The sequence below is a fragment of the Mustela erminea genome, chromosome 2 (genome assembly GCF_009829155.1).
Source record: "Mustela erminea isolate mMusErm1 chromosome 2, mMusErm1.Pri, whole genome shotgun sequence".
NCBI classification, from domain to species: domain Eukaryota; kingdom Metazoa; phylum Chordata; class Mammalia; order Carnivora; family Mustelidae; genus Mustela; species Mustela erminea.
Window position 1 is genome coordinate 98,503,548 of NC_045615.1, and position 25,270 is coordinate 98,528,817.

A 25,270-nucleotide genomic window follows, 5' to 3' on the forward strand; every position below is an offset into this window, starting at 1 on the left:
TGCTAGCAGCACCCCGGCTGAGACCCTGCTGGCTCTCGCTCATCCCGCCTTCCCAATACCTGCCTGCGAGGTGCCCTGTGCCAGCTGCGCTCATCTCCTGGCTCTCCACACAGCTCGGGTGTAGCTGGACCCAGGGTTGCCTGGCACCATCCCCAGGCCACCCTGATGTGTGCTCACTGCACGTGAGCTGGTGACAAAGCTTCAGTCCCCCTGCAACAGTCCCTGTGGGCCCAGGCGCACTCACCTGGCAGGAGCGGAACTGGCTGACAAGCAGTGTGCACCGCTGGGGGTCCTTCCGCCCGTCCAGACTGTCCAGCTCAGCGGCCACCTGGTTCAGCTCCTCGTCCGCATAGTAGAACTGGGCGAGCAGCTGCGGGTCCGACCTCTGTGGGGGACAGAGGCATGGGCGTCAATGGGAGCCTCAGCCCTCACAAGGAGCCCCACACCAGGCCTGAACCACCCCAACTTCTCAGCAGGCCACCCTGGCGGCGGGGCCCAGGGGATGGCCCCTCTGTAGGGAAGCCCAATATCCCAGCAGAATCTCCCAATGCTGGGAAGACTCAGATGCGGGGCTTAGGGACAGCAGGGCCCAAGCGGGGTCCAGGTGGCAGGGGCATAATGGGATCAGCTCTGAATAAGCAGTTTGCATCCCTGAAAGGACACTACAGACATCCCCGGGAGGATGAAAACTGCTTATTGTTGGCCCAGACCAACACAGCACAACTGCCTCTAATGAAAACTCATCAATGGTTGCTTACCTGTTCTACCCTCTAGAACCTTCTAGGACCTCAGCCCGGTTCCCATAACACCAGAAAATGCCAGTGCTCTGTGGCAGGAAGCCCCTTCCTCAGGGGCTCGCCTCCCACCCCACTTCGAGCAAAACCCTGGTTCCCTGCTCCCCTGACTGGACTGTCGACTGTCCTGACTCCACTCCCTGGTGTGCTCCTGCCCCACCCACCACTCCCCTCAGACACCAACCCACTCTCTCCTACCTGCCTTCTCCCTTCACACCCACATACTCCTCACACACCAGCCCACTTCCCTCACACCTGCCTGCTCCCCTCACACACCAGCCCACTCCCTCCTACCTGCTTGCTCCCCTCACACCCACCTACTCCTCACACACCAGCCCACTTCCCCCACACTCCAGCCCACTCCCTTCACATACCATCTCTTCCCCTCACACACCCACCTGCTCCCCTCACACCAGTCCACTTCCTCACCTGCGCCTTCTCTCTCATGCCTGCCCACTCCCCTCACACACCAGAACACTCCCCTCACACCCACTTGCTCCCCTCACACACCTGCCTGCTCCCTTCACATACCACCTGTTCCCCTCACATACCCACCAGCTCCCCTCACACCAGCCCACTCTCCTCAAATGCACCCTCTCCCTCACACCTGCCCACTCCCCTCATACATACCAGCTCCCTCCCTCCACATACCCACCGGCTCCCCTCACACAGCCGCCCACTCCCCTCATGCCCCACTGTTCCCGTCACACACTGGCTTGCTCCCCTCACATACCAGCCCACTCACCTCACACCAGCCTGCTCCCTCACACACAAGCCTGTTCCCTCACCCATCCACCCCCTCCCTCACACAGCAGCCCCCTCCCTCCACATACCTGCCTGGTCCCCTCACACAACAGCCCGCTCACTCCATACACCAGCCTGCTCCCCTCCACACACCAGCCCATTCCCCTCACATCAGCCTCCCCCCCTCACACCTAACTGCTCATTCACACCTGCTGCACCCTTCACACACTAGCCTGCTCCCTTACACCCGCCTGCGCCCCTCACACACCAGCCCTCTCTCCTCACATCTGCCCACTCCCTTCACACACCTGCCTGCTCCCCCCCACACTTGCTCACTCCCCTCACACACCAGCCTACTCCCTCCTATCTGCCTGCTCCCCTCAACACTAGCCCGCTCTCCTCACATGTGCCCTCTCCTTCACACCTGCCCACTCCCCTCACACACCAGCCCACTCCCCTCACACACCAGCCTGCTCCCTTATACCTGCCTGCTCCCCTCACACCTACCTGCTCCCTTATACCTGCCTGCTCCCCTCACACCTACCTGCTCCCCTCACACACCAGCCCACTCTCCTCACATGCACCCTCTCCTTTATACCAGCCCACTCCCTCCACACACCGGCCACTCCCCTCACACCCACCTGCTCCCCCTTACACACCAGCCCACTCTCCTCACACACGCCCCCCTCACACCCGCCCCTTCCCTCACACAGCAGCCCACTCCCCTCATGCCCCCCTATTCTCCTCACATGCCTGCCTGCTCCCCTCACACACTGGCCTGCTCTCTCACACACCTGCCTGCTTCCCTCACACACCAGCCCACCCATCTCACATACCGCCTGCTCCCCTCACACACTGGCTTGCTCCCCTCACATACCAGCCCACTCACCTCACACCAGCCTGTTCCCACACACCTGCCCCACCCTTCACACACCAGCCCCCACCTCCACACACCTGTCTGCCCCCCTTACACCCACCTGTTCCCCTCACACACTCACCTGCTCCCCTCACACCCCTGCCTGCTCCCTTCACAGCAGCCTCCTCCTCTCACATACAGGCATGTTCCCCTCACACACAGCCTGGTTCCCTCACACACCAGCCTCCTCCCTCACACACCCACCTGCTCCCCTCACACCTGTCTGCTCCCTTACACACCAGCCCCCTCACACCAGCTGCTCCCTCACAGGTCAGCCTGCTCTTGCTCCCTCTGGCCTCAGGCAGGCATGGCCTCTTCCCTTTGATCTGAGTTTCCAGGATTAGGAGAAACCCACAGTAAAAGTGATGGATCCCACGAAGGTATTTTTATAAGTGGCGTTCTTCATGACCATACAGAGAAAAACAAAGAAGGAAAGACACCAAATCACACAGGTGCCCAAATTTGCTGGAAAAAAATCACATGGATGTACACTGCACAGGTGACCCAGGAGCTACCACATGGTTGTGTTTATAACCTAATCTTATTAAACGTAGGATAACTTATTAGTCGCCCTTTTCTTCCCACCGCAGGTTCTGCCCTTGGCCCTGGCATTTTGCCCCTCCCCTGTGTGTGGCCATCCACAGAGGCTTTTCTCGCCTCAGGGGCCTGGGTCCTCAAGGGCCTGACTCAGTCAGCTCTTGAGGCTGGCCCAGGGAGGAGCCCCCCGATGTGGCAGACAGACGGAGCGGGGTGCCCAGCGCGCTGACTGGCGCTGGAGGTGGACAGGTGACCCAGGCAGGGCCAGGGAGGACTGGTCTCGGAGGGAAGCGCCTGCTCTTCCAGCCACTTACCCAGCACTTGGCCAGGCATGCTGGGCTCGGGGCACAGCCTGAGATGAGACAGACCCAGGTCCACCCCCCCCAACAAATAGTGTGCCCCCTTCTCACGCCCTCTCTGGTCCTGGGAGCCAGTGTAGCCCCTCAATGGGCTCAGCTGATTGCCCTGGTTCCTGGCACACCTAGGAGAGTAACCAGTCTCCCCTCTATGATCAACCAGGGACAGGACTGGGGTTGGGGGCTGGGCAATACCTTTTGCCTCTTTCCTGTTCCACTGATGTTCAAAGACATCTCCCAGCCCATCTCCCAAGGGTGGGGAGTCCCAGGGAGGGGCAGTGGTGGTGCTGGCGGGAAGGGGGTGGGGTAGCCTCAGGGCCATTGACTGGAGGCCACTGACCATCAGATGAGGCCCTAAGGCCTTGCTCTCTGCTTCTCAGAGGCATCCCTGGTATTAAGCTGAGTGAAATAAGTCAGCCAGGGAAAGACAAAGACCATTCACTCATATGTGGAATTTAAGAACAAAACAGGATCACAGGGGAAGGAAGGGAAAAACAGAATAAAAGGAAATCAGAGAGGGAGACAAGCCATAATAGACTCTCAACTATAGGAAACAAACTGAGGGCTGCTGGAGGGGAGGGGGTGAGGGGATGGGATAACTGGATGACGGGCAATAAGGAGGGCACAGGAGGTGATGAGCATGGGTATGCAATTGATTAATCACTAAATTCCACCCTGAAACTTGAAGAAGAAGAAGGAAGAGGAGGAGAAGAACAGAGGCCCCAGAATGGTGACCTGGCTCCCCCGGGGGCTGCCAGCTTCCCTCCGGGCCGCACTGGGTACCACAAGCATTGTCCCAGGGAAATAGGGAAATGGCTCAAATAGCACCTTATTACCAGATACACAGGGGCCATCCCTCCTTGGAGAGGGGCTGTGGCAAGGGGCTGAGGTCACCGCTGGCCAGTGACATAGGCCGGACTCTGCTGGCAGTAAGCCTAGGCCCCTGACACTCTGCTCGGGACCCCAGTCACCACAGACCACAGGCTTCCTTCTGGCCCCACACCCAGGAGCTCCCCTCACAGCAGTGGGGGTGGGAGGGCGGGGAGAGCAGGGGCAAAGCAGGTACACCTCCTACGGCGCTGGCCTGAAACCCTCCCGGGCAACACACACCAGGGCCGGGGATAAAAGCCCTCCCCACACCTGCTCCTGCGGCATCCAGTCCACCACTGCTCGCCGATGAGACACTGGCTGGCTCAGCACCCAGGCCAGGACTAACTGAGGGCACTGGGTAAGGACACCACGAGGAAGCAAGTCTCTGCTCTGAGAAAGAGGGCACGATGCAGGGGGCCGGGCCCAAAACTGCCCAGACAATAACTCTGAATCAGCCTTTGCCCTGGCGGCAAAAACTTCACCACATATAAGCAGACCTCAATTTCAAATACGCACACCAAATAAGCAGACCTCAAGTCCAAATACCCTCTCCGCTCTAGGCTGGCAAGCATCGACCAGTGGCAGCAACAACCGCAGGCCTGGTGATGGCCAGCGGGCAGCGGGCATGGAAGACAAAGCTCTGCCCTTCACACGGCCTTGACCTGGCCGTCCCCTCCCCCAGAAGGGGGCTGAGCATCAAGAGGGTCTCCCTCGTGGTTCCAGCTCATATGTGCACACACACACACACACAAACACACACACGCAGGCACGCGCACACACACCTTGCTCTATGTTCTGGAGCAAGTGACAAGTACCACGTGCGTCCATGTGAGGCATGTGTCCATGCATCATGTGCGTACGTGCGTGGAAAGGCACAGGAAAAGTGAACAGCAACACCCAGCCCTGGGTGCACCCCAGAGCTGCACAGGCAAAAGCCTCCTCAGGACCACGCTTTCCCCGCCCCCAGTACCCGGCAAGTGTACAGAATCGGCTGCCTGGGAACTGCATTTCAGTGAATTACAGACTTTAAAACCAGACCTACGGAGGTATTGTCCCTCAGCTAAAAGAGAACTGTGAACATACACACATGCAACAGAGTAAGAGAATTCAGAAAAATGGTTTACAGTTAGTGCTTGTCTTTTTATCACTGAAACTAGAAACGTCTATGCTACTTGGAAATTTTAGCCACTCCCTGGGCTCCTGCTCCCACCCCCTCGGGTCTGGTATCTCCCACGAAGGGTCAGCAGTCCGCCAGGTGCTGCGGGAGACAAACGCTCTAGGCTGTGGGTGGGGGGGCTGAGTAGGGGGAGGGTCCCAGGAAATGAATGAACACAAGTTACAAAATTCCATTTGCGTCTGGGGACATGACAAGTTGTCTTTCTCTCTGATTTTAAAATTTTAAAATTCAATTTTAAATTACGCTTTTAAATGTCCCTAAGGAAAATGTCCACACCAAAGAGAACCAATCAGTATAAATAAGAAGAACTCACCCTATTTTGGAATAAGAATGGTAAGAGAGTAATTCTAGAACTTGGTGGGAATGTCCTTTTTGGCGCACTGTGTCAATGTTCTCTCAAAATCAGTTCAGGGCGGTGAAGGTCTTCGCAGTTGCAAGGAGACAAAACTAAGCTCACGGAGGAAACATCTGGCTTTGGAGGTCAGGTGACCACTAACAGAAAACACGCAACAACAAAGAAGTACTAAGTCAAAGTGCAAAAACTAATTCAGAGGGGTGCCTGGGGGGTTCAGGTGGTGAAGCGTCTGCCTTCAGCTCAGGTCACAATCTGGGGTCCTGGGATCAAGCCCCTTATTAGGCTCCCTATTCCCTCTCTCTCTGCCTGCTGGTCCCTTTGCTTGTGCGCACTGTCAAATAAAGAAATAAAAAACCTTGAAAAAATAATTCAGAACTAATTTTATAAAATTGATGAAATGATTTATTCATTCAAAAACCTGCTCTGCATTGTGGCAGGGGACACAGTCCACAGGAGAGATCCGCCCTGTTTCATGTGCCCTGCTGAGCTGCCTCATGATGCTGGAGCGCATCCCAGCGGGTTCCAGGCTGGCTGGCTGGGCTAGAGCAGAACACATGAACTGGGAGCTTCCCCTGAGGGGCGGGAGCCCCCAGTTCCCTGCAGAGCACCCACATGGAGACTCTGAAGCTCCTGAGGAAAAGGAATAGCCAAGGTCGCCCTGCTGGACAGGATGGAGCCCAAAGTCACTCATACTAAGGACCCTCCAGCAGCCTTATGGGAAAGAGGAGGCAGGGTTAAGTGTGGTGCGGGCTCCCATCCCATTCATACGCTTTGCTTCCCAAGTAAGAGGTAAGCACTGCAGAGGGAGGGCCTTACAGGGATGCCCCCTGTTCAATCCAGAGCAGCAGCCCCCCAGCCTCAGCCACACTGCACAATGGGGAGGAGAAGAGGAAGAGGCAGATGGCCAGACAGGTGGGCAGGACAGATGGCAGGACAGGTGGCCTGGCCAGACCAGAAGAGGCCAGACCTCCACATCCCCTAGTGTAAGCCCAGTGATGGAGCACAGCCCAGCTATGGTGTGGGGAGTCCCAGGCCCTGCCTACCACCCTCCACCCTCCCCGGCAGCTGTCCCAGGACGTGAGCTGGTCTCCAAACACTGGCTCCTAAGACACACCATCCCACGTGCCCCGACCACCCCAATACTCAGCAGAAGAGAGCCTTCCAGACCTCAGCAGACCCCAGGTTGGCTCTGAATGGACTGAGCCCAGGTTGCTCAGGGGTGAGGGCAGGGGCCTCGGGTCAGCGCAGCCCTGGGCCCCTCTTTGGCCAGCTTTCCAGTAAAGCCTTGGACTCCCCACTGGAACCCACAGATCCAAGGATGCTTCAGAGAAACCAGACAAAAGCCCCAGGGGCAGCATGCTAAATCTGACTGCTCCTCCCCGGTGGTCCCCCCCCCACACTCGGCCAGCTGACCTGCAGGATCCGGGCACAGTGGACTGTTAAGGAAACCCACTGACTGTAGTCACCAGGTCCAAAACCCCTCCCTGCCTCCAAACATGGACCCTGGCCCCCTGCTAGTCTTCACCCTCTGGCCCCACCAAGGTCTGGCTGACTGGCAGCCATGACCCATGCCCCCAAAGTTGGCTCTGCCTCCATCGCAGTACACCCCGGGGAAGGCCAGGCCCCAGACATTGCTGTCCTTCCGCAGCTCTGGTGCCCCAAACAGGTAGGTGCTCCTGCTGTCAAATGGCAGTGGCCCTGCCCTCTGGCCCCCCCATGCCAGGTGGCCAGTTACTCCTGTGCCCATCCCCACTCACCTTCTGGCTGTCTCCCAGTGGGGGGGCATGTGTGTGCAGACAGCCTGCCCAGTCACCAGGAGGGACTGTCAGGGGCTTTGACCTGCCCCCACCCTCCCAGCCCCCACCAAGGGCAACAACTCCTGCTGGTGGCCCCTCCCACTCCACTCCCTCTCAGGACTCAGGACCCTTCCCTCCCTGTGGCCGTCAGGCTCAGGTGCAGAGCTGAGCCCTGGGCCCATCACCATCCCTGTGGCCCCCTGCCACAGGAGCCCCCCAGGGGGCCAGCTGCTTCTGCAGGGACTTGAGGAGGCTGGCAAGGCTCCAGAGGTTTTAGGTCCTGGTGGGCAGAGCTCGGTGCAGAGGAATCACAGAGGAAACCATGGAGAGTTCACATACATTACCTAATTTCCATAACCCAACAGCCCTAAGAGCAAGTGAGGGCTGTTCCCCAATCTGCACAGGGGAGAATTTAGGCTTAAAGAGGTATACAGGTCCACCCAGGACCACGTATCCAAGAGACAGTCCACCTCTCTCCCACCTCCCTGACAAAGAAGGGCCTTTTCCTGTAACTTAGTTTCCCTGCTGGCTCCTGCTGGGTGTTAAGGGCAAGAGTCACACAGAGCTGCCATCTGGGCATCCACCGAGTGGCCCTGATAGAAAGTTGGTGGGTCCCACTGGGGTCAAGTCGGTGGCTCAGGGTCGAGGCTCTGTGCCCACGGTGGGCCCACTTATACGGACACCACATGACAACTCTGAATGCCCAGGGAGCTTCCATCCACACCAAGAGGCTGGCCCCATCCCCGGCTGTAGCCCGAAAATTACTGCCGGATCCAGGGAACCGCCCCACCCAGGGCCAGCCCCATATGCACCTGCAGCCTGACCCGAGCCACAGATGGCCTGTCCCCAGTGGTGTGGGGACCAGCCAGGCCACCATGAACCGTGCTGTCTCGAGGGCACAGCACTTTACAGCAGAACAAGGCCAAATGCTTGCCCAGGAAGGACTGATGACTCACATCAATAAATAGTTTATGGTATAGTGACAGAGACAGGCTGTTTTGATCACGGTTTGGAGAAATCCAAGGACCCCCAGTGGCATGGGGAGGAGTGTGTGCCTGAGATGGCGAGATGAACCAGCTGGGCACAGAATTTAGAAGCGCTGTGCTGGGCTCAGGTCGAGGGTGGGCTGCAGGTTCAAAGGGAGCTCACTCACTTGCTGGGTGGTGACCGTGGGCACCTGTGTCTCAGTTTGTCATTTACAAAATGGGCTTAAAGCACACAGAGTACCTGGCCAGTACCTGGGGCACAGCAGACACTCAGGGAGGAGTCATCAGGCGACATCACTATCAGGAAAGCAACGGAGTGGAAGCTGTCCAGGGTGATAAAAAAAATAAGGCATGCAGTGACATCACTCCTGACAGCACCATCCCCTGAGAGCAGCCTGAGCTTTCCACTGGACAGCGCCTTCCGGAAACAGCTGACCACACACCACCTCCAGCCAACAGAGCCCGGTGGGGAACCTCAACAACCCAGGAGGCAGCAAGAACCCACAGTGAGAGCAGGAGACACCCCACCCCCACACCTGGTCCCTGGTTCTCCTGTTGATGGGGCGGGTGGGGGGACCCAGGTCCCAGACAGGCACACTTGGGGTTGCTCTGGGGTGGGCCTCCTGCCCGATGCCCCTGCCTCTTTCTCTTTCTGAGCCCTCCCTTGACGGGGGGGGCAGTGCACGGGGGTTGGAGGGGCGGCATACTGGGGGTTGGGGTGTAGGGCACTGGGACAAGCGGCACGGTTGCAGTACACTGGGGTGGGGCTCCAGGCACTGGGATGCGAGGCACAGGGACAAGGGGCAGGTCATGAAGGCTGGGGAGCAGAGACACAGAGGACGTGTGGGATGGGCACTAGGGTCGAGGGGGAAGGGTGCAGGTATCCAGGTGAGCCCGGGAGGGCAGGCTGTGGGCAGCTTCGGGGAAGGAGGAAGGCGCAGAGCCTGGCGGTGGGAAGCATCACCTGGGAGTGTGCGGTGAGTGAGCCTCAGTCCTCACAGAGGCCCTCAGGGAGGTCAGGGAGGGTCCGGTGGCCGAGGGAGCAAGCTGAGCAGCAGGAGGAATGCAGGAGGGCATGGGTACTGGCGGCCTCTCACCGGGTCTCACGGAAAGAACCAGCTGCAGGTGCAGATGCATCCAGCCTTCCTGCTCAGGCAGGCATCTGGGCAAGGTGGCCACCCACTGGAGAAATGCAGCCTCTCAGCCTGGCCCCTCCGGCCAGCCCTAGGCCCTCCCAGCTCCAGGTCCCTCTTCAATCCCTGAGCCTTCAGAGACCTGGAAGAAGGGGCAGGCCCCAACAGCCCCTTCTCCCCACTCTGGCTCAAAGAAGGTAAAGTGGGGCTAGACAGGCGGGGTTCCTGATGGACCCAGGGGAGGACCAGCCCAAGACACTCCAACTGGGGTCCTGGGCTGGTCTTGTATTTGGAGAGTCACCCAAATACAAGAGGACCTCTGCTGAGCCAGCTGCGGAATGAAGTCTGGATGGACACAGTGGGGGTCCCCCTCTGCAAGAGGGATACAGGAGAGGGCAGGCACTCTCTCTGGCAGTGGCTACCCAGCACCCAGATGCAGTCTCTCACTCAGGAAACGAAGCTGGGTGGATACAACAGCCCAGCTTCACGGTGACCTCCCGGAGGTCTCTAGAAACACACCCCAGCACATCCACCTGAAAGGAGGGTCCCCAGGATGAATGTGGACACCTACAACGGATCACTCCACATCCTCTTAAAGGGATTGTTGGGGGCAACTTGTCATGAAATCTAGGGTCCGTTATTCCAGCAAAACACAGTCATGAAATCTTACTCACACCTCAGAGGCTCACACATCAGCTCTGAGATGGTTCTGAACTCACTGAATTTGTGCTGAAGATACTTTTACCACCTTAACCAGTGTTGCCCCAAATGACCTTTTAGACCTTCTTAGGCAAAGCGGACAGTGGGCCTCCCTGAGGCTAACCCAGCACTCTGCCCCTCCCCACATGATTGGCTACATTAGTGCCCCGAAAACTCCAGATTGCAGGAGCAGTTTAGACGCCCAATAAACCAGTTCCCTGCTATCTCCCAGACAATGGGTCAGCTTGGAGGAGCCGCTCCCCAGCAGCAGGCCACTCTGGAGGGCATGGAGGAACAGCTCAGGACCAAGCTTTCTGACTGCAAGAGGTCCCTGCCCTGGGGCATGGCCACGGCCCCCACAGAACCCATAGAAGCATGCTCTAGTCCAATCTGGAGACAGACCCACGCTGCAGAGGGAGATGCTCCTGAGACGCAGGCCCTTGCATGGTGGGTTCGGACACTCTCCTTTCGGGGGAGCAGCCAGGCAAGGGACCCTGCGGCACCCAGGAGACCACCTGGGCCTGGGCTGCAGTGTTTGGTCTGTGCGTCAAACCAGACGCAGCGCCTGGAGACAATTGAACATACAGTAAATGGTTTTCAGAAGGAAAATGGATTCGCAAGCCTCACAATCCAGTAGCATCCAAACAAATGACACACCAGGAATGCTGAATTGGGGGGTAGTGTTATATACCCCTTGGGAGAAGCTCTTCTATAACCATGGGGGGAGGGGCACAGGCATCGGCCCAGCCGCAGAGGGAAGGGTGCCCTGCGTCCCCAGACTGACAGGCGACACCTGACAGCTATGACTTGTAACTGCAGGAGACCCATTCTGAACTTTCTGTCAAATGCATGTTATTTTCAAAACAGGCTATTGAACAGTGAACTTGCTAGGACGACAGTCACCTCTGTTCCCACACTGCTAGCAGCCATGGCACACAGTCCCAGGGCCCCTGGGGACACCAGCTTCCTGCACCCCCACTGTGGGACAGAGTCCTGTGCTCGGCCCACCTGGCTGACAGTGGCCTGGGAGCCAGATGAAGCAAGGGCCGGGGACTGTGGTCCTCTCAGCTTCCAGGGTGGGTGGGAATCTACCCAAGGGAAACGGAAATTTAAATTGCTTGTTTATGACTCGTCCTCTCCTTCAAAAGGACTTTGAGGTGACTTACTAAATCCAAACACACGTGAACTGAGCCTGTTTGTTTAAACTGAGAAGCATTTAAAGACAATTAAAGGGGCCAAACAGGGGTCCCAAGTTTGAGACCAAGTGGATTACTGAAGGTGGGTTATGACAGCAGCTGGGCTACCCTGCTCTCTGTGTTGTCAGCCCAAACCCCTGGCCCATACATGTCCCCCAGTCCTGGGCATACCAGCTTCACAGTGGATCAGGAGAGGCTGTCCCACTACAAGGATCCCCATGTAGGTCCTGGGAACATGCTGGTCAGAGGGAACATGGAATTCCAAGGGGTGTCCCACTGGGAGGACCCAAGAGACAGGATGTCACCAGAAACCAACATCGAGGGAGGCCTCCCTGGCCAAGCAGGTGGGGTTAATGAACCCCCTGGGAAGCCCCACCAGGGCTGCCCCTCCTTGATCCAAGGACTTATAACCCAGAGGTTGCTGCCACCCTGGACCCAGACCCTCTGACCACACATCACGCAAGGCCCCGCGGGAGCTACTTGGAAAGGTCTGTGGACAACCAACTCCAACGGGGCAGAACTATAAGCCCGGCCACACCTTTCCAAAAGAGGATAAAAAACTGGCTTTTAGACCCAGTTTTTTTTTTAAGATTATTTATTTATCCTTTCTTCTCTCTGCCTGCCTCTCTGTCTACTTGTAATCTCTGTCTGTTGAACAAATAAATAAAATATTTTTTTAAAAAATGGGGCGCCTGGGTGGCTCAGTGTGTTAAGGCCTCTGCCTTCAGCTCAGGTCATGATCCCAGGGTCCTGGGGTTGAGCCCCACATTGGACTCTCTGCCCAGCGCAGATCCTGCTTCCCTTCCTCTCTCTGCCTGCCTCTCTGTCTACTTGTAATCTCTGTCTGTCGAATAAATAAATAAAATCTTTAAAAAAAAAAAAAAGATTATTTATTTATTTGTCAGAGAGAGCACAAGCAGGCAGAGGCAGAGAGGGAAGCAGACTCCCCGCTGAGCAAAGAGCTGGATGCAGGACTCTATCCCAAGACCCTGGGATCATGACCTGAGCCAAAGACAGCGGCTTAACCAACTGAGCCATCCAGGCATTCCTAGACCCAGTTTTACTGAGATAGAACTCACATCCCACGACATCCTTCCAGTTAAAGTATGCAAATCAGGGGTTTCAGTATATTCATGGGCTTGTGGAACCATCACCACGAGCTAATTTTAGAAGGCCTCTATCACCCCAAAGAGAAGCTCACGCCCATCACCAGTCATCCTTCCACCCATCCCTGATCTACCGTGTTTGCAGATTGGCCCATTCGTGCAAATGGATCATACAAGATGTGGCTGTTTGTGCCTGGCTTCTTCCCCTCAGCACGTTCTCCAGAGCCGTCCATGCTGTGGCGTGTGTCAGCCCTCCCTAGGGGCGCCTAGCCAGCCACCTCAGTGGTCTGTGGACACGTGGACTGTTCCCACGTGGTGACGATGGTGAATAGTGCCGCCAGGAACCGGCTTCTGTGAGGATGTGAGCGTCCGTTGGTCTTGGGCACGAACCCTAGAGGGGAACTCCAGGTCATGTGGTAAGTCTGGGTGTTGCCGAGGAGACGCCAGCTTGCTTTCCAAAGTGGCGGCACCACGTGATGATCCCACGGTAGCTGTGTTTGAGGTCCCGATCTCTCTGCAGCCTCGGCAGCCCCCCAGGGGCTTCTGGGACTTCGATTCCAGCCTCCAGCCATGGTGGGAAGATTTGATCTGCATCTCCCTGCCAAGTGAGGATGTCCAGCTTCTTTCCTACGCTTACTGGCCTTTTGTCAGTATTCTTGTCACTATCCTTCCTCACAGTGTCCTGTCATTCTGCATGTGAGTCAGAGAAGGGAAGGCAGTCACGCTCTCTGGCCTGACCAGATCTGCTTTCCCAGAGCTGTGCAAGGGCGCAGTCTACACTGGGCCTCTGTCTGCTGGGACCAGGGTCCCTCTGCTGCAGCCAAAGCCAAAGGCTGGTGTGAACCAGGCAACGCCGCACCTTTGTCATGATTGGGAACATGCTTACTGACCCCAAAGGGATTCCCTGGGACAAGGCAATGGTGTTCCCCATCACCTGCCCCGGGACCCCAGAAATCGTTCCTATCCACATGACGTGGCCTCAAAGTCCATGGAGAACCCAAGAATGTGAGTTCTTTGGAAAAGTGTCTTTGCAGATGGCAGGAAAGTAGGATCTTGGGACGAGACCATCCTAGATTATCAGGGTTGGGTCCTCCATCCAAGGACAAGTGTCCCTACAAGAGAAGGGGAGCTACACACAGAGAAAAGCCATGGGAAGCAGAGGAAGACATTGGAGCAAGGTGTCTGTGAGCCTGGGAATGCCTGGAGACCCCCGAATCCAGAAGAGACAAGGACCTGCTTCTCTGTCAGAGTCTCTGGAGAACCAACCCTGTTTCCAGACTGAGGGCTCCTGAACTGAAAAAGAATAAATTTCCTTTGCTTTAAGCCACCTACTGCGTGATGTTTGGTTACAGCAGCAGGGAGGAGGGAGACCACCTGCCCCACAGCCCCCCCCCCACTACCCAAATGCACCAGAACACAGCGGGGGTGGGGGGAATCACCTCATAGTGGCTGTGTAGAAGAAGTCAGAAGTCCTTCTTCGCTTTCCAACTTTAGTCCACATATCCTGTGAACTTGCCCTGAGCTCAGCTCGGTCCAGAGCCCAGGTGGAAACAACCACATTCTGGTCCTGCAGAGCTTCCTGGTTGCCCCAGCCCAATAACAGGGCTGTCCCATGTTCTCAGCAGCTCCCACTTGGAGCCTGAAGGTTCTATAGGCCTCCTGGTATCTCCAAGAAGGGGCACTGCCCCACATCTGGGCACCATCTTCGGACCAATCTGTCACTGCAGGAGGGAGACACCCCTGCACCGAACCCCGCTGGCCCACAGCGGAGAACCCACCGGAGGGACTCAGGACCAAGATGCATGACTCACTCAGAAGAGAGGATAGTGTCTCCTTCATGCCTTTTGTTCACTGTGGCGCTGTGTGGGGTGCCTGCCCTGGACACCAGCAGACAGTCCAGCCTGCCTCTGGAGGATCCCGGGACCCCAAGTGCCAGGCTATCCAGCGGCAGACAGGAAGAGCATCCAGACAAGACTCAGCTCCACCAGGAGCTCACCTGAGGGGTGCAGGGGATTTGGGGACAGAGTAGGAGTGAAAGGGCAAACATAGCCATCCAGACCAGAATGATCAACAAACAGGGAGTGTTTTTCCCTCAGATGTGTGGACTGCTCTTCCTCAAGGGCACAGACTGGTTCCCAAGACTGCTTTGTCAAGTTCAACCACCTGGTTATAGACACCCAACCAACATTGCACATGGGGTTTCAGGCTGGAGAACGAAATCACAGTCAATGCGCACCCCTGTGGGCATCTGGGTATATCTGGGGGTGGTTTCGGCCATCACGATGTAACAGAACAGAGTCCAGAAAAAAACCCACAGATACACGGGCAATTGATTTTTTTGTCAAGGGGCCAAGGAAAACTGAATGGAGGAAGAAGAATCTTTTCAACAAATAGTGCTGGGACAATCAGACAGCCATGGGTAAAAAAAAATGATCCTCAAACCTTACCTATGAACATACACAAAAGTGAACCCAAAATAGGAAAATCTTAGTGCTCTTGGCTTGCCAAAGTGTTCATAAATAGTTCACAGAGAATGTGAACTGTATAAAAGAAAAAAATCAATAAACTAGATTTTATCGACACTAAAAAGTTCATTCTTCAAGAGACCCTGTTAAGAAAATGAAAAGTCAAGCCAAGTCTTGAAGCCAAAGTCTTCCAAGACTTAGAAGAAATATTTGTCAAACGTGTATGTTTTGAAGGACTTACATCTAGAACAAGGAAAGAACTCTTACAACGAAACAAGACCAGTACTTGATTGTAAAATGGGCAAACATTTGAACACACACTTGACTAAAGAAGACCTACAGAGAGACAGATGAGCATGAAAAGACACTTGACATCACAGCCATCGAGGAAATGCAAGTTCAGGCCACAGTAAGCTGCCACCTGCAGCCATCAGAACAGCTCAAGTTTGAACACTGTCAGTACCAAGTATTGAAGAGGGTGCAGAGAGACTAGAACCTCCCACCCCAGTGGTGGGGTGCCCGGTGGTCCAATCTTTGGGAAACAGGTTGGCGGTTTCTTAAAAAGTTCACAAGCCACATGAAAAGTGCTGCCCCAGCTCTCCCACGGGAGTTGAATGCACACGTCCACACAAAGCTGTGTGAGTACACTTAGCAGCTTCACCCCTAACAGTCAACCCGCAGTCCACTCATCCTGCGACTGGACAGACGGACAAGCAGTGGGCTACCACACAGTGGAGCTCACCTTGGCAGCAAGAAGGACAGAACTACAACATGAATCTCAATTTGGGTGGAACTGAAGGCAGACGAACCAGACCACACACAGTAAGTATGTATAAACCTGTGTAGCCACAGTTCTCTACCACACGCACTACACCTAGAGACAGAAGGCAGAGCTGTGGCTGCCGGGGGGCAGAGGGGACCGGCCAGCCCCACCCTCCCGCTCTCCTGTCAACCACAGGAGCCTCAGGGACAAGATCAGAGCTCAGGGAAGCCTAGGGTAAGGGGCTGCCCGGGGCCAGCCAGGGGGCACAGGGGCCAACCTGGGAGGCCCATTGGAACACTGGGCGTGGAGGTTAGAGGGCACCTTGAGGTGCCACCCTCCACTAGGGACACTGCCAAGTACCATCCCAGAGGAGGGTGAGCCCCCTGAGTCTGTCACAAGCCACTGGGCCAGTAGCAGGGCCCCCCATGCTTGGAACGGGGCCTGGGAGTGCATCTGTTTATCCCACTTGTGGCTGAAGTGCACGATAGAACCACTCTGAGGCCTGGGGCCAGACTAAGTTGGGAGACCAGTGTAGACGCTGTCTTTGAGGGCCAAAGCAGAACCAGAAAGGCCTTCACTTGGACTGCTGATGTCACTCACCCAGGAATACTGTGCTGACAGGCAGCCCCTGGGTCCCCCAGATGTGAGGAGCCTTGCCAGCTCAGTGACAAGACTAAGGCTGGGGTTGCAGGGTCAGGGTTGGTGCTCCAGTGTGGCCCAGGATGGGCAGCCATGTGGGAACCCTGCGGAACCCCAGCTGCCAGCCCCCAGTCCCACTGCATGGGGGCATGGAGGAAGGAGGGCAGGTGGGCAGCTCTGAGGCTGTCCTGTCCGCGGGAATAATGTGGCCTTTGTGCAGGAGGACAAGGTGAGCATGTGGCCTGGGGGACATGTCCTGTCCGACCGTCACATGTTTGTGTGACCAAGAGGAACTCTCCAGGGCATGAGCTTTCAGGCTGGGAAGAGTGGGCCTGGGAGGCTGTCTGGTTCAGTAGTAGCTGGCAGAGGCAGGTTCTGATGTGTGGTTAGGGGGTGGTGGGTTCCATTTCACGCCCACCCCTGCCCCAAGCAAACCCCATGGGCCATACCTTCAAAGCATGCTGCCCTTCCCCCCACCGCACCCCAGCCCTCTGGGGGCCAAAAGGCAAAGGCTCACCACAGTGTCCCCCGGACACCCTGGCCCTGCCCCTCCCGCCAGGCTGCAGCACCCCCACCTCCGCCTGTCCCTCAGACATGCCCCGCATGGTCATGCCTCTAGGCCATTACCCTCACTGCTCCCCCTTTGCTCCCCCAGCCCCTCTAGGCTCATTCCTTCAGCCCAAACATCACCCAATGTCGTCAGCAGTCAGAAGCCTCCCGGGTGCCTTGGGCGTGTCGCGTGATACGGGAAGGAGAAGACGGGGTGCCACAGGATACGTGTGTGGGCAGGCCAACCTGGCCTGGACTCTGGAAGTTACCCAACAAGGAAGACCTCATGACCCCAGCGGGCTCCTCCCCTCCCCGTAAAGGCAGAGAACAAACATCTCGGGGCTGTCATGATTTGGGCAGGTTAAAGCCTCAGGTCTGATCTGGGGAGGGTTGAGGGTTGGCACCCATCTGGCCAGGGCCGCTTCTTACTCCCAAGAGCCCACCCTCCCTGAGGCTTCTCCCCAGGGCTGACCACCTAGAAGCCTGGACCAGTGCCTAACCATGTGTGTGGCCTGCAGGCCTCTCCTGCCAATGCCCCATGTCCGTGGGCAGCAAGAGGGGGACAAAACAACACCAGAGCCACAGAAGACCCCTCCGACCCCCAGGTCTTCAAGAGTGCTAACCTGAGGAGCAAACAGCAGTGTTTTTACGCTAAAATTAGGGTAGATACTCAGTCCCTCCATGTGTCTGTCTTGTGCACGGGCTCAGCCATCCACTGAAAAAGACGCAGGGACAACTGAATGCAGAAATATACAGAAAACCAGAACTGATGCAAAGATCTCTCCAAAAAAGTACATCCTCCATTACTGTTCAGAAGCCTCTGAAGACGAGGACAGACACCGGTCAGAATCTGTGCTTTTATTTTTTTTATTTTTTATTTTTTTTTAAAGATTTTTTTTATTTTTTATTTTTTTACAGAGAGAAATCACAAGTAGATGGAGAGGCAGGCAGAGAGAGAGAGAGAGAGAGAGGGAAGCAGACTCCCTGCTGAGCAGAGAGCCCGATGCGGGGCTCGATCCCAGGACCCTGAGATCATGACCTGAGCCGAAGGCAGCGGCTTAACCCACTGAGCCACCCAGGCGCCCCAGAATCTGTGCTTTTAAATGGGTCTTTGTGTGCTCGCAGAAAAGACGCCCAGAAGACCCCTGGGACAAACCTAGAATGTAAAATACATCCACATGGACACTGCCAGCAGACACAGCAGCTGCACTCCGATCTGGGCCAGCCTGGCCTTCTTTCTGTAAAGTTTGTCAGGAGCCCCGTTTTCACCCCCTGCCCCCCACCCCTGCCCTGGCCGCTGGTGCTGAACACGCAGGGCACAGGCCCACTGGCCAGTCTGGCTCCAAGAGTCTGCTGACCCAGGGAGGCTTTCAGATGGGGGAGTGGATGCACACACAGAGGCTCAAGTCCTCCCACAGAAGATTGAGCTTCCAAAACAAAATTCTCCTGCTAAGTTCTTTTCTTTCTCTATTGTTTAAGAAATGAAATTCCCAGTGCCTTGACATCTTGTCGACCCATATGAAGGTGCATCCGCCGTGAGGAGGGCACTGCCCTGTGCGCCCAGGGCTCCTGGCCCTTGCCCCTTCCCCGCGTCCTGCTACGGGAAGCTGAGGACCACCTGCCCGGGGCCAGTCGAAGTGGAGATGTGACAGTGTGGCCGACACGCCAACTTCACAGATGTTCGTGGGAATATCCAAGTCTCCTCGTTGGTATGTTGATTAATGATGAAATAGTAATATTTCAGATCTATTGGGTTAAGTAAAATGTACTATTGAAATTAATCTTGCCTGTTTCTCTTCACTATGTAGCTACTTAAAAAATTTTCAGCCGAGGCCTGTGCCATATCTCCACAGGACAGCTCTACTCTGGGACTCGTCCCTTCCCTCCACTATAGACACATACAATTTCTGCAATGATCAGTAGCTAATTACACCTACACTGAAGGCACATTCATCCTCAGTGCTGTCCCTTTTATGCCCCAGCTTCCCTGAAAGCCCTCTTTCCGTCTTGCCACCAAGCATCTGTTAGGAACAGGCCTTGCTATGAGCTCACCATTGGGTGTCCGGGCAGCAGCTCTGCCTTGCCTGGCACAAGAGTCCGTCACAGGGTGAGACACTGCACTGTGGGCCACGCTTCCTCTGTCTGCAGTTGGGCGCCGTTACAGACCTCCGCCATGCTTTCCCCATCCTTTACAGATATCCTGTCTTTTCTCGGTTAACTTGTGAGATTTTTCACTTCTGTGTTTCCAAGTTTTATAGACGTCACACAGGATTTCGTGTCGTTTCTCCTGCTTCGAACTCTGTCTCCTTTCACCAGAGGATTCTCCTCTTTCTTCCATTGGGGGAAATTCCCAGCTGCTGTTTTCTTTTCTTTTTTTTCAAATTGGTCTTTTCTGTCAGTGTTTCTCCTCCCTTCTCTTGCCCCGACTCTTAGGAGAGCTTTATCGGACCCCAGGGAACATGCCATAATCCCCACTCGGGGGACACTCTGGACATCCCCTCATCCTGCTTTCTTGGACTGACCACAGGCGGACGGTGCAACTGACCATGGGTGCAAGCGCCCAAGCGCTCCTCGCTTGGCGCCCGACCCAGCCTATGGCAGGAGCTGCACCAGCGTCTGCAGAAGGAGTAAACCCGAGCTCCCGCAGCTGCCTCTTCGCCCCGCTCAGCCCCAGGCCCACATTCAAGCGTGTGTCCAAGGCTGGTGGAAACAACTGCCTTTTTAGAGGTTCACCCTCTACCCCCAGAGCTCACACAGGCCATAGATCTTGATTCTTTCAAAGGAAACAAGAGAGGCAATGGCAGGGTTTACCCACCCTTCCCCATATCACCTGAGACCCCCAAGGTGGGAATCAGGAGCCCATGCTAGGGACTCTTCCTCCAAGGGGCAGGTCTCCTCCAGCTATCTGTGGGCTCTGGGTCATCCTGGGGAGCCTCTGGGAAGGCACTCCTGGTGGCAGACGGTCACCCCGAACCTGTGGGGGCCATCCCACAAGGAGGGGTGCTAGATGGAGGCTGGTTATGTGGTTGAGACCCAACAGCGCACAGTCCTGCTAGGCCAGAGAGCGGAGAACATGCTGTGAGGGGGCCTCTCCAGGGACCGGCAAGACCCACCACCATTAACAGCCACTGTAGGACTTAGAGCTTCCCCACCCACCAAATACAGGACATGGCAGCAGGCCAGGTTCTGTCCAGAGCTGGTGGGGGCACTGCATGGATTTGCAGCTTCTAGATGCCCCCACCCATGCTGGACCCCACAAAGGAAGCTCTCTCCTCTTAGGAGAATCTGGCAAAACCAGGCCGACGGCTAAAATGTTCAGCTAAGGGCACCCAGGCGGCTCCATTGGTGAAGCATCTGCCTTTGGCTCAATTCATGATCCTGGGGTCCAGAGATCAAGCTCCACATCGGGCTCCCTGCTCAGCGGGAGTCAGCTTATCCCTCTCCTTCTGCCCCCCTGCCTGTTTGAGCTCACTCTCTCTCAAATAAATAAATAAAATCTTTTTTAAAATGTTCAGCTAAAGTTAACAAAATTACAGAGGTTCGATTACCGGTACATTATAATCGTTGATGATAAAATTACTCCACCCTGCATGGACCCCAACAGCCCCCCCGATGTGACCGCCTGCCTCGTCCCTAAGACACGACCAAGCACAGAGAAGCAGACATGTGGCTCTTCCATCCTCTTGAGTCCACGTCTCCACACCACTCTCTTCCTGTTGTTTTATGTGAATATGTGTTTATGCCCCGAAGTCTTTTTTGATCACCTGTCACACACCTCTGCAATGATAAATATATAAATAGAATTTTTAAAAAATTTCCTGGGATCATAAGACTGAGTTTTAGACGTTTTCTCTGGACTGAGTTACCATCACTGCGAGTATCAGTCCACAGCCGGTCCTCACGGCACAAGCACATGACGCATCCCAGCGAGCAACCATGCCATGCACAAATTCCCCTAGAAACACATCGGGCTCTTCCCCCCTGCGAATGTCACTCACTGCCCAGGGAGACAGGCTCCCGCTGCAAGGATGCACCTCCTTCTTGGTTCTGCATGAGCCCAGAACACCTGTCCTCGGCCGGAGTCTGTAGGACAGGCCATGGACAACTACAGTCCGAGAATCTCAGGTACTCACCCTCGGTTTTATTGACAGAGAACCGGGAACCAGGGTCTGAGGAAGGACTTGTAGACCCTCCTTTGAGTCAATGCTTTGCTATCACTGAGAAGTAGAACACATGGGTCCCCAGGAAGGAGCGAAGGACAGCCCCTCCTCCTGTATAGGGTAAGGTGGCCCCATGGAATGCCTGCCTCACTGTCCCACTGGAGCTCTGAATCCAGAGCACCTCCCCAGAGACAGGAACACTTGGCTCCAGTTCCCGGCAGGACCAGCACACAGATGCGATGGCAGGTGGGTCACCGTCTGCGTGCTGCGCTCAGAGCACAAGCGGTTTCTCGGGAGGACCCTTGGGGTAGAGGACACAGCGGGTGGAGAGGGCCGCCAAGACTCGGAAACAAGTCAGCCACGCAGAGCCCTTCTCAGGGGTCCTCAGAGACTCTGAGCAGCCCAGGTTGCACTGTTGCCAGAAGAAAATTTCTGAAAGGAATAACCTTTATCGGGGAAGAGGAAGCTGGCTTTGTAGAAAACTGTCTTGAGAGATTTCGGCCCCTACAGATGAAGAGTTATCTGGGAAAGGTCAGAGGCAAATAACTGCCCAACCCAGAGGGAGAACGGAGCCAAGTGCTTGCCACCCAGGGACACCCAACTCTGGGGGTGCAGTCTGAGGTCAGGGCACATCCAAGCAAGAACAGGAGGAAGGACGTGCAGCAGGGAGCAGAGGAGGTCCAGGAGCAGAGGCAGCCCACCTCTCAAAGCCCAGTGGGATGGCCACCGGGGCAGGGAACAGCCAAGCCCGAGAGGGTCGCAGGAGGAGCACTGACAAACAAAATCAAGACTTGTGAACAAATGAATGACTGAATTAACTTTGGAAAAACAAATTTTAGGGGCACCTGGGTGGCTCAGTTGGTTAAGCAACTGCCTTTGGCTCAGGTCATGATCCTGGAGTCCTGGGATCGAGTCCCACATCAGGCTCCTGGCTCGGCAGGGAGTCTGCTTCTCCCACTGACCTCTCTCCTCTCATGCTCTCTCTCTCTCAAATAAATAAATAAAATCTTTATAAAAAAAATTTTTTTAAAAGAAAAACAAATTTTAATTCAACAGAGGCTAAGGAGACAGAGACCACTCACTCACCTCAAGTTTTTAGAGCAAGACCCCTGCCGATCTGAACCCACTCTGTGCCGAGAGCCAACAGCAACATGGCTTTTCAGGTGTGACAGAGACAGCTCAGTCCTCGGCCGTGGGCTGCTCACGGCGTCTGTCTAGCACCCATCCAAGGTGGGGAGCAAACCCCACCCTGAAAGACCTCAGAGCCTCAAAGACAGGGTCCAGGCAAGTCTGGTGGCCTCCTCCCCAAAACCAGCCCAGCAGGCATCCCTGACATTGCCCTGCAGGTCAAGTCACACAGCAACCCACAGAGGCACTGCTTAAGAGCCCCTGGGGACACACCCCTGCTGCCCCACCCCCCAAGCCAACAGCTCCAGGACAATGCCCAGCCTGTCACAACCACACGGATGACCCTGACCTCTGTGGGGGCAGCTGGCAAGGAGGACATGGCCTGGCACAAGGAGCAGAGGGGATCAAGCCCCAGCCCAAGGAGGCTTTGAGCCCCAGACCCTGGGGAGCCCCAGGCAGGGGCTGCTGGACAGTGGACCAGCCTTCTCCTTGGGGGAAACTGGCTTTGCCCTGTTGGTCCAGCAGCCCCTGACGGGTTCTGGGAAGAAAAATGGACAAGGAGAAATACCTGAAATCCTTCCATTACTTCTTCTAATTTTCATATATAGAATATATGGTTGGTATAACATGGTCTTCAAAAAACACACTAAACTACAGAGAAAATGCGAACTATCCGAAATCACCGTCGCCAGGGACACTGTGGAAGACTTCCGAGGCACATCCTGAGCCACTTCCCAGCACACACGTATGACACACACACACACCACACGCACGTATTTGTAATAAAAACTGCATCGTATTCCCACCGTTTCTCACCACTCCCCACGCCGTGCGATCCAAGGCCACGTGCTCCAAGGCCATGCAGCGTGGCTTCTGCTCCAACCTCACACAGCTTCCAAAGGGAATTATGAACAACTATGAACAAAACCACCTCAAACAACCTCATTCGTGTCTCTCCATGCATTTCTTCAAAGCGCATCCCCAGCAGCAGAATGCTAACAGGAGGTGCACACGTGTCCCTTCTCACAGCTGCCAAATTAGAGGTTCCCAAACATGCTAGAGCAACAGGGCCAAGCGGGGCCTACGTTCAAGACCCCACTCTCCATTCTCCAGGGAACACGCCCAGATGTGGAACAGCTGGGCCATGGGCTCATCCTGGATTCTCCACACTGTTTTCCAAGGCGGCTGCAACCCACGGTGCACGGGGCTCCCATTGGTCCATGTCCTCACCACGGCTTGTTGATGTCTGCTCCTCCGAGAGCAGCCATCCTGTGGGCTGTGAGGTGTTGTGACAGCTTTCATGTTACTAAAGCCAACAGTTTGCCACCTGTCTTCCAACGTTGTGGCAGTTTTCTGGGGACACAGCTAGGGGTCTCGTGGGCTGTCTCTCACTCTGCCCCGTGCCTCCCCGCCGCTCTCCCATGTTCCCTGAGCCCTCCTATCATGGGACAGAGATGTGGTTGTGCACACGGCCTTCCAACTTTTCTGATTTCTTTTCCTATAGGGAAACATTTAATTTATCTAGAACTTACTATGGCGGTAACTTGATTTTGTTTCTCTTACAGATAAGTAAGTGTTGGATTTGATATATGTAGACAACAGGCTAGACTTCCCATAACCAAATGACAGAGAGGATAGGGAGCTGATGTTGCACGCTCTCCTGCCAACCGAAGCTGGAGCATTTGGGGTGTATGGAAGACACACCCAAGAACCCCTGATGTGCTGACCGCCACCAGTGCAGAGATGGCAGGGCCCAGGGGACACGGCCAGGCCCCACAGGCGGTAGGCCCTCTGGCCTCAGCAGCAACAGGGTACCCAGCACGGCCGGGATCACCATGTACCCTCCCTGGGCTCCTTCAGTGTCCCAGGCCCTGAGCTGGGAAGGACCAAGCCACTGTTGCGAGGGGACAGACTGGGGCACCCACCACCTGCAGCAGAGCCCTCCAGGTAGGGACACAGCCTCTGACCTCCTGCAGTGATCCTCCCCAGTGATCCTCCCCAGTGATCCTCCCCAGCTCCATTGTCTGAACTCTCTCAGGACACCATGCTCCCCCTCTTTCCCTCAGGCTTGTGAAAGGGGAGTCCTCCCTGTGCTCCCAGCTCCTGGCTTGCCAAGGACCCAGCTGGCCCTTGGGGAAGGGAGAGTCATGATTGGGCTGATTGAGGGTCTTGAGCTTGCAAAGGGGGAGTTCTGGGGTCTCCCTCCACATAGCCATGATTCAGTGTCCCCATAAACACACGTGGTGGGCTGCTCATCCGGGCCAGAGCAGTGAATGGCTGGCTCCTCACTTATTGATGAGCCCATACATCTAACTACACCCACGATTTCTCTCCTTGCTTTCTCTCCTTGCACTCACTGCTGCCACTGAGAGACCGTGTCCATCGAACAATGAGCTCCCAACCCAGTACACTGCCCCCAATGACCCTGGAGGAGCCTGTCCATCCTCGAACAGCCCCCCAGGGTCCAGACCCATCCGAGCAGAAACCACAACCAAGGCCTCTGCCTAGACTGGGCTGCCAGCCGGTTCCCCGTGTATCTGGTGGACATGGCCCTGTCCACTAGAAGAAAAGGCTAGACATCTACACTGGACACAGGGACCTGGGAAGGCTCTGATGAGAGCGCAGCTGGGGCTCTTCTGAGTGACCAGGAGGGACAGCAAATGTCTGGCTACCCTGCAGGAACAGGCTGGCCTCACCTCCTTGAACCCTCCCCCCCTCACCTGGGTGCCCTCACCTCACACAGGCACCACCCTTCCCCCCATTACCCATGGGGCTGCCCCCCCAAACCATGCCTCCCACCTTAGCTCTTCCCACGGTGTCTGCCTCCTCCCTGGTCTGTGCCATGGCCTCTCCCTGACCTATGCTCAGCTTTCCCCTCCCCAGCCTGGGGTCTGCTCCCAC

The 25,270-nt window shown here is 55.8% G+C and overlaps 1 protein-coding gene across 13 annotated transcripts in view; it reads right to left on the bottom strand.

Annotated features, from left to right (window-relative positions):
* The window catches only part of ZFYVE28 (zinc finger FYVE-type containing 28), a 109,339-nt gene that overhangs the window by 56,707 nt on the left and 27,362 nt on the right, over positions 1–25,270 (bottom strand). For 12 of the 13 annotated variants that reach the window (XR_004283333.1, XR_004283332.1, XR_004283335.1 and 9 more), the window contains exon 2: positions 245–385. Coding sequence is in view for 8 of the 13 variants with exons in the window: in XM_032333610.1 (XP_032189501.1) it covers positions 245–385 (141 nt within the window). In the remaining 5 variants the exon portion in view is untranslated. Of the gene's footprint in view, positions 1–244; positions 386–2,707; positions 2,855–5,707; positions 5,887–8,783; positions 8,855–25,270 lie in introns of all 13 variants that reach the window. The other variant, XM_032333612.1, reaches the window with a different exon arrangement.